General features: G+C 42.6%; 1 protein-coding gene across 1 annotated transcript in view; it reads left to right on the top strand.

Moving 5' to 3' along the window:
- The window catches only part of LOC116369008 (syntaxin-10), a 26,382-nt gene extending 22,112 nt beyond the window's left edge, over nt 1–4,270 (top strand). Inside the window, exon 9 of the mRNA XM_031819303.1 lies at nt 1,993–4,270. Coding sequence (XP_031675163.1) covers nt 1,993–2,069 — 77 coding nt within the window. The 3' untranslated portion in view covers nt 2,070–4,270. The remainder of the gene's footprint in view (nt 1–1,992) is intronic.
- The last annotated feature ends 5,730 nt before the right edge of the window (nt 4,271–10,000 follow it).

Below are 10,000 nucleotides of genomic sequence, written 5' to 3'. Positions count from 1 at the left end.
CTACCACCATCATTACTACGACCACCATTATTACTACTACCACCATCATTACTACTACCTCCATCATTACTACCGCCATCACTACTACTACCACCATCATTACTACGACCACCATTACTACGACCACCATTGCAACCACCACCATCATTACAATTACCACCATCACTACTACTACCACCATCACTACTACTACCACCATCACTACACTACCACCATCACTACTACTACCACCATCATTACTACTACCACCACCATCATTACTACTACCACCACCACCATTACTACTACTACCACCACCATCATTACTACTACTACCACCACCATCACTACTACTACTACCACCACCATCATTACTACTACTACTACCACCACCATCATTACTACTACTACCATCATTACTACTATCATCATCATTACTACTATCATCATCATTACTACTACCACCATCATTACTACTACCACCATCATTACTACTACCACCACCATTACTACTACCACCACCATCATTACTACTACCACCACCATCATTACTACTACCACTACCATCACTACTACTACCACCATCACTACTACTTCCACCATCACTACTACTATCATCATTACTACTACCACCATCACTACTACTTCCACCATCACTACTACTACCACCCATCACTACTACTATCATCATCATTACTACTATCATCATTACTACTACCACCATCACTACTACTTCCACCATCACTACTACCACCACCATCATTACTACTACCACCACCATCATTACTACTACCACTACCATCACTACTACTACCGCCATCACTACTACTACCACCATCATTACTACTTCCACCATCACTACTACTACCACCATCATTACTACTATCATCATTACTACTACCACCATCACTACTACTTCCACCATCACTACTACCACCACCATCACTACTACCACCACCATCATTACTACTACCACCACCATCATTACTACTACCACTACCATCACTACTACTACCACCATCACTACTACTACCACCATCATTACTACTTCCACCATCACTACTACTACCACATCATTACTACTATCATCATTACTACTACCACCATCACTACTACTTCCACCATCACTACTACTTCCACCATCACTACTACTATCATCATCATTACTACTACCTCCATCATTACTACTACCACCACCATCATTACTACTTCCACCATCACTACTACTACCACCATCACTACTACTACCACCATCATTACTACTATAATCATTATTACTACTACCATTCATCATCATTACTACTATCATCATCATTACTACTGCCACCATCATTACTACTATCATCATCATTACTACTACCACCATCATCATTACTACTACCACCATCATTACTACTACCACCATCACTACTACTACCACCATCATTACTACTATCATCATCATTACTACTACCACCATTATTACTACTACTACCATCATTACTACTATCATTCATCATCATTACTACTACTATCATCATCGTTACTACTGCCACCATCATCATTACTACTACCATCATCATTACTACTATCATCATCATTACTACTACCACCATTATTACTACTACTGCCATCATTACTACTATCATTCATCATCATTACTACTATCATCATCATTACTACTACCACCACCATCATTACTACTACCACCATCACTACTACTACCACCATTACTACTACTACCACCATCACTACTACTACCACCATCATTACTACTACCACCATCACTACTACTATCATCATCATTACTACCATCACCCCTATTACCATCATCATTACTACTACCGCCATCACTAAACTGCTATCACTTCTACTCCCCATAACACTACTATTTGGAATGATGTTAAGTTACTGCTTACTATGCATATGTTATTATTCAGTGGCCCTCAGGCTATGGCAGGCAAGTACATATTAGCATCTCTAGACTATACACTCGTGATTGTGACGTGTGTGTGTGTGTGTGTGTTCTCTCAGGTAGGAGACAGTGGTGTGCCATCGGAGTACTGGTGGTCATCATGGTAGTTGTTCTCATCCTCTTCTTCACCCTCTGAGTATGGACCTCTCTTCACTACACGACTCTACCGCACTCGCCCACTCCTTCCTGGGGATGAACCATGAAATGGATGAAGGGATGGATGGAGGCATCGATATAGGAAACAGGGAATCCAATCCAACCCTCTTCTTTCCTTTGTCATAGATTATTCAGAGACGGAATTCTATCTTTCTAGTACTCATCACTTTGTCTCTGTCTCTCTCTCTGGGTCTCGGTCTCTCTCTCTCTGGGTCTCTGTCTCTCTCTGGGTTTCTGTCTATCCCCATTTCCCTCCTATTTCCCACCTCTCTCACCACTCATATCAGAGGAGAGCAGTGAGATGACGGTTACATTATATTATATATTCAGGCAAAGCTAAGATGTCTCTTGTGTGTGTGAATGATGGTACAGACTTGGGAGGAGGGAGGGAGATGTCAATGTTGCCTTATCTATTTTTATACGTCTATGAGATGATCTATGGGCTTCATCCCAAATAGGACCCTATTCCCTACATAGTGCACTACTTAGGATTGGTGAAATCACCTATATCGTAGATCTGTTGTTAGGTCAACTTCTACCTTGTTCCAAAGCATCTGGCCCTTTGGAATAGCTTTATCATAGGAGGTCGAAGTTCCCCCTAGACATGTTTTATGTAGTTTCCCCTTATGGATAAAGGATTTGAGGCTAGTGATCTGATCCCAGATCTGTGGAGATGGGAAAGGTCAAGTCTATGGTGACTTTACCATAGTAACAGTTGGAGTTCTGGGTTGCTGGGCAGGAAATTAGCAGCACAAGTTAATTTGAAGCTCTTTCGCCCCCTAGCGGACATTTATGGCCATGTCCACATGTCATAATGTGAGATTCCACTGACTGATGTGATGGCACGTTTTCAGAATTTTGGGGGGAGTGCTGATATAGGATCAGTTTTGCCTCCTACTCTGAGATGCTTGATGAATATGACCCTGAGGTGCATTTTATACTCTTGTGTAAATAAATCTAAATGTAATGCTTGACATTGTGGGATGTGGACTTATTTTGCCTTTCTCAAGACACATCTCTCTATGGGAGAGTTTCCTGCCTGGTGTCTTTTGGTTGGCACTGCCACCTTGGTCCCAATGGTACCCGTTTGTGTGGGATGGTTGGTTTAATCTGTTCATTTGCGATTGGTTGTGTATTTAGGGCTCCTGAGTGGCGCAGTGGTCGAAGGCACTGCATCGCAGTGCTAGAGGTGTCACTACAGACCCTGGTTCGATTTCAGGCTGTAGCGTAACCGGCCGTGATTGCGAGTCCCATAGGGCGGCACACAATTGGCCCAGCGTCGTCGTAAATAAGAATTTGTTAACTGACTTGCCTAGTTAAATGAATTTACATTGTACTGATTGAATCACTCAAGTATTTTTCCATTCTCTGTTTGTGATCAGTTTGAAAGATTGTAGCTCTGTTCTACTGAAAACTGTCTGTACTGGTTTCCATCCAATGATTTAGGTTTATTAGGAACTCTCTCAGGGTGCATTGACTGGTGCAATAGGCCCTGTTCTAATACCTCCTTCCTTCACCTATTCCTCAAGGAAATCACCACTGATCTAACACGATCTGGTTGGTCAGAGGACGCAGTGGAAAGTAGCCTAAATTCCACCTATCCAACTTTGTCAGATCAGTGATTGTGCACAAACAAGGTTGCATTAGAAGGGTTTGAACAGGGCCTGATTCTTCCAAGTCAAAAAGGAAAAGGTTAGCTAGCATTTATCCACTTCAATGATCAGTGTTTCTCCAGCTATAGAAATGACTAACCATTCAAGAGTTATTGCGTAAATAGAATACAAAATGGCCGCCTTCCTGCTTTTGTTTGCATGTTGTTGAAGGGGAGTTTAGAACTGTATTTTGTTGCCATGTGAGTGCAGTTAACATTGGTGAAAGGTTGGTTTCATTGAATTAGTGACCTCACTCATCTATTTCAAATTCTACTGTTGCTATTCAGTGTAATGTTTTCCAAAGTCTATGAATTCTGTTTGCCTCTTAACCCGAACAACATGTGCTGTAGTTGTCGGCCACCCTGTCTATGAATGAACATAGGAGTCATTTCAAATGCTTTGCCGTATCATCAGCCTGAAACGTCAAGTAAACACTCCTTTTTTGTACGATAAATGTTTTGCCGTCGTTGTTGTTTCTTCTTGATGAAAATTAACTCTTGTTCTTAATAAATCATATGCTTTTAAAGTGTTTGACTCTCAATGCATTTTAGTTCCGAAGGGAAACTATCTCCACTGCTGGTGTTGAGGTAGTTCAGTGAGCCACCTTGGCCGGGATTCAAGCCCATTGGCTCTTTAAGGCAATGTTCACAGAGACCATGTTTTCAATTGGAAATTATCTTTAAATATCAAGCGTGCGATTACGCTGATCTGATTGAATGCCAGCCCTTGGAGACAGGCTTTGCCCTTAGACTGGATTCAAACCTATGGGTGGTGTATTTCAGTTGAAGACCTTATGAGCATGACGCCCTACCCTCAGCACCAATTTGCAATATTCCAGAATACTTTCCATGCCATAAAGAGAGCTGTCCTGAGTACTGTAGTGCTGGAAAAAGTGTGTGAAATGTTTGCGTCACGCATACCTGAAACAAACCGCTATAAACACAGAACAATGAGACATACGTGAAGCATCCAACAGGCTGCGGTAGGTCTATACATATCAATGACATTTCCAAACTTAAAGACGGGTACAACCAGAGATGTGGCTTTGGTACAAGTACATAAGACTGAATCCACTGGATAAAAAGACAAGCCAGGAATGTTTGTTATAAATGTGGTATACATGCCTAAGTTGTGACTCCTAACTCAACTTGATATTTACAAACCATGAAGACAACTCCATAACGTACGACTAAAACACAGTAAAACCACACGTATTTGTTACAAACCTTTTATTAAGATATTCAGATTGTTTTTTCATAATTTGTCTTTTTTACAGTAGTTAATGTGCAATTATCTTTATTACTGGGTCACAGTTAGGATTTCACAAAGTTATTGGCACTTGGAACACTGGCATGTCCATGGGTAGGGATCAGGAAGAGGGGGGTAACATGGGATAGGGTCGTCGGGAGGAGCATCATCAGTAGTATATCTCTGACAACACTACTGCATTAGGTTGTATTTTATATCCAAAAAAGCTTTTTATTTTATATTTGATTTAGTGGGTTATTTTTACATCATAACTCATGCTGCGAGTGAACTAACTTCAATAGTGCTTCTATGTATTGTAAGAATGTACAGTTTAATATACTGTATTTATAGTGTGAAAAGAAAGATCTGCAACGGGGAAAGACCGACGGCACCAGAGACAGGAAACCAAATCAAAAAGAGAAGAGTCATTCTCGGTTGCTGTCATATCTCTCTATGTAACTGAGGTAATAACTTTCACAAAGCATCCCACTTCACAGCCAATACCTTGACTGTATTCTATTCATTCCATGTCAATATGTGACTTGAGCTATTTTTTATTGTTCTGGTCTGTCTGTACCTGAACAAACTGTACTGTAGCCTTAACGTCTCCTGGGTCGTATTCATTAGGGCGCACCGTAGAGAAACGTTTTGCAACGGGGGGGAAAAAACAAAAAAACCATGAGCATCTCTTATTAGACAAGTTCATGCAGTCCCTCCCCGTTTTCAGTCCGTTCTGTGCGTAATGAACACGACCCCGGTACTTATGAGGTTAGTAACGGTCTGAGGCTATGACTGACGGCATAGGAGGTAAACTGTATCTGTGTAGTTGTAAACACACATTAAACAGGACACTATCAGTGAGCAGCCATGCCGCGTGTGTGTGGATCTCTGGTGCGTCAGGGTCCTTATAAGGAGCGGTAATACTAGTAAATGTATCTCTGGAATAGACGTTTAGAAGATTGCTGTCAGTCAGCGGTTGCAGAGAAAAGCACAGATTGGAGCCAGACCTGGGATCAAATACTTCATCTGGGATTGATTGAGCACGCCTGGCTTAGCGGACCCAATAGAATTGTCCTAAAACGACATACACGGCCCATCAGACTCTCCAGGAGGACTAGAGCTCCAAAGTATGTTACAGATTTAAAAGACTTGAACCCAGGTCTGATTTTAAATGCAAGGAAACATACAAGGATTGACAGGCCACAATGCAAGCAGAAATGGCCTTGTCCCTTACCACTGGTCTAAGGTCAGATCTTTCTTTATCCCCATTATGTTTAGAATTAGGATTGGAAATAGGGTAATCTGGTTCTAGAGCTGTGGTAAAGGGGTTAACTTGGACCTATAGCCTGCCATGCAGAGGGGGCCGGTTGGGAGGGAGGGGGCTACTATAGTAATAGAATGGCGTCCCATCCCCTCCCTCTGCAGAGAAGAGATGTACAGTCTGGTCACTAGGACCCAGGGTGTTACATGACCAGGGGGATAACCTCCCTACGCGTTGGTTGGGCACCACCCCCCAGAACCTGCCCAGGGGGGGAGGGGGGGGGGGGTACAGCAACAACAAATGAAAACCAAATAAAAATACAAAATGAAAAGGAATAATAAAAATACAGAAATAAAGGAAACTACAAAAAAAATCATCTTCACAAAGAGTTGATTCCCCCCCATTCATTAGTAGACAGCGTAGCAAATCATATCGCAATGGAGAAAAACTAGAGCTTCCTATTGGACAAATTCAGGTAGTCCCTCCACGCCTGTCAGTTTTCCACCGTTTGGTGCCTAATGAACACAACCCTGGATCCATGGAAATAGAATGGGCTTGGAACCTCTAACCCCCTCAAACTCAACTCTGGACCTCCAAGCCAGTTTCCACTGAATGTTTTCATTGTTCCCCTCTAAAACCAGGGACTGATTTAGACCTGGGACACCAGGTGTGTGCAATTAATTATTAGGTAGAACAGAAAAGCAGCATGCTCGGGAACGCGTAGGGTAAGAGTTGAGTACGCCTGCCTAACCCATGATGCCATCATTGACTTGAATGGGGAGGTCCATTCTATAGATTCTATTTCTATGCCCGGATCCCACTTCTGCCACCAAATACCACTCCACAGACCGGTCTAGAGGGACTAAATAGAGAGTGTGTTGACAAGGTGCCGAGGCTTTGGCTAGCGGTCTCTACTATACCGGACCGTTAGCACTCACCCAAAGGTGCTTCAGTAAAGATTATTTCACCCTCTCTATTTCCCTTTTATTTGTCTGTGGTGCTGAGTGGAACCAGGTAGTGACAAGAAGCAACCCAGTGAGCACAAGACATTGAAATGGCGTATTGTCAACGTCTTGGGAAGACAGACGGGTAGATACATGGACATGACAAAGACAAGAAGCGATGTATTCCTGTCAGGATATAGGCTACGAATGAGTATTAACTTGGGGCTGTGTACAGGCTCCAGCAGAGCTTACGTAAGCTATGGGGATCAACGGACTAAATATTTGGTCTCAAACACAATGGGGACTTCATCCCCAAAGCAAATACTGACAGGTCTTTTTGAATGTAGAATTAATTAACACAAGACAAGTCGAGACAGAAAGCAAAGCTCAACCACTGTCTCACTGATGTAACATTACGCTGCCCTCTATCGGTAGGATGATGGTAATGCCAGGCAGCGCAAGAAGTCCCCCCCCCCCTCTGAGTTGTAGTACCAACACCAGACACCAGGTGGGCGAGCACCTTATGAGCATCACAATCCAGCTATTCTCTTGTGGACAGACAATTTTCGGCAATAATGTTACTTCTGGGCAACCGGGATCACAATCCAGCCAACATTTCCCTGGCTGGGACAGTTGTATTCTATACCATTTAGCAGATGCTTTTATCCAAAGCGATTTACAGTCATGCGTGCATACATTTGACGTATGGGTGGTCCCGGGAATTGAACCCACTATCCTGGCGTTGCAAGCGCCGTGCTCTAACAACTGAGCTGGATCACATGAGACGAGAGCCAAGCATGGTCAAGTGAAGGCGGAAGCTAATTTAACTTCCAGGGAATTCTGGATTTCAAAGAAATGTACAAGAACATAAAAACAATGTCTGATGGATATTATAAATGGTTATTCCTAGTAAGGAATTTAAGAGATATAGTCCCTTAGGAGAGACTGACATACCAGCTAGTGGTGCTTCTACAGTCCATCATCTGTCGGTCTGTTAAACCAACCAACCAACCCTGTCTCCCTCCCTCCCAAAAGTACACAATGCAGTTTCAGTACGGTGTTCCCCCCTTCTCGTGTCCAGCATCCAAACTGCCCCCCTCACCTTCATTACAGCACAATGCAAAAATATGTGGATCTCTTTCTCTAGCTATTTTACACTTTCAGAGTTCGGACTTCCTCTGAATAACAGAACACTTGGCAAGTTTCTAAAACGTGTAATGTTTGAATTAGTAATCAGGACCCTAAAACATACATAGTACATAGCTTCTCTTAGCAACACTAGTATTTACACACGAGCGTTTGCTAGGAAATAGCTTGCAGAAAAACAGAATAGTCAGCCGGAAGACCGGAGTGAAATAAAATGACATTTCAACTTACTCTGCCGATTGTCTGTGGAGTGGTCCTTATGCAGGGGGGAAATTAAGCAAAGAAACATTTAGTAGAACATAACTTAAACCCTGTCCAACGTGGGTCTGTCGCCCCACTTCCTCTCTGTTTACCTCGTGTCAAGATAAAAGTCTGGCACGTGCGCCATACCTGCACAAAAAAGCAAGATTTTTATTTTGCCATGAGGTAAACAGAGAGGAACTGAAGTCCCGGAGGAACTGCATGGGGTCTACAAACAGACCTTTAATTATACGTTCCATTCTATGTTCTTTCTCCATCTCCCCCCTGCATAAAGACCAACCTTACGGACAAAGTTGAAATTGAATTTGACTTAACTTCTGGCTTCCGGTGGACTACTCCGTTTTTTGCAAGCTAATTCCTAGCAAGGATATTGTGTGAATACTAGCGTTGGTAAAAGCAGCTATACAGTACACATTTAAATCTGTAGAAATAAAAACATTGGTAAGTATCAACAGAAAAACAGCAACGTAATAATAACATTTCCTACAAAACTCTTTTCTACAATATGGTCTCTAGTATTTTTTAAATGTCATTTCTGGCCCAGCAAAACAACTTCCAGCCGCATTTAGAAATGGTGTGTTTGGCCAGCGTTTCTACAGGATTCATCACTCATTCGTCCTCCTTTTCCTCGTTCTCCTGTCCCCTTCTCTCAGTAGCATTGGACTTGATAAAAGTCATTAAAAAAAAAAGACAAACATGGTTGTCTCCCAAATGGCATCCTATTCTTTATTTAGTGCACTACTTTTGACCATGGTCCATAGGGCTCTGGTCAAAAGTAGTGCAATATTTTTAGGGAATAGGGTGCCATTTGGAACGTAGACTTGATTTCCAGGCTAGGAGGCCAGGGGTGTCTGTGGTAATGTCCCAAAATGGCACCCTATTCCCAATATAGTGCACTACTTTTGGCCAGAGTCCTATGGGATGCCATATGGGCCCTAGTCAAAAGTAGTACAGGTAATAGGGTATTGATTTCAGCTCTGCTATAATGAAACAGTCTGGATTTCCAGGCTGTGCCTGACGACTCACTACATACTTCAGTCAGACAGTCAGCGTTTGAAGTCGGTTGTGGTGACATCACAATGAGGGGTGTTTGTGCAAAACAATAGTCATTACCGATGGCTTACTCTGATGGTTCGAGATGCTCCAATGACACATTTTGAAAACGCAGCTTTACCCACGTGTGTTCTGGCTCTGGCCCAACCCATCGCTTTCTGGGACCAATCACAACTTTGAATGTGTTTGCGTTTCTAGAAATCGTCAGATCCATGGCGTAGCGTTTGGCCGGAGCAAGGAGTCTGGGTAGGTAGGAAAAGGCTACGTCACCCCGCCCCTTATATTAAGAAACAAAATATTTATCTTTGTTGCAAAAGGCCATGGGACGAGGATCTTCTCCCTCTCT

This window comes from Oncorhynchus kisutch, unplaced genomic scaffold (assembly GCF_002021735.2).
Source record: "Oncorhynchus kisutch isolate 150728-3 unplaced genomic scaffold, Okis_V2 scaffold2033, whole genome shotgun sequence".
NCBI classification, from domain to species: Eukaryota; Metazoa; Chordata; class Actinopteri; order Salmoniformes; family Salmonidae; genus Oncorhynchus; species Oncorhynchus kisutch.
The sequence above is the reverse complement of the archived record's forward strand: the minus strand, read 5'-3'. Positions and strand labels throughout refer to the sequence as shown.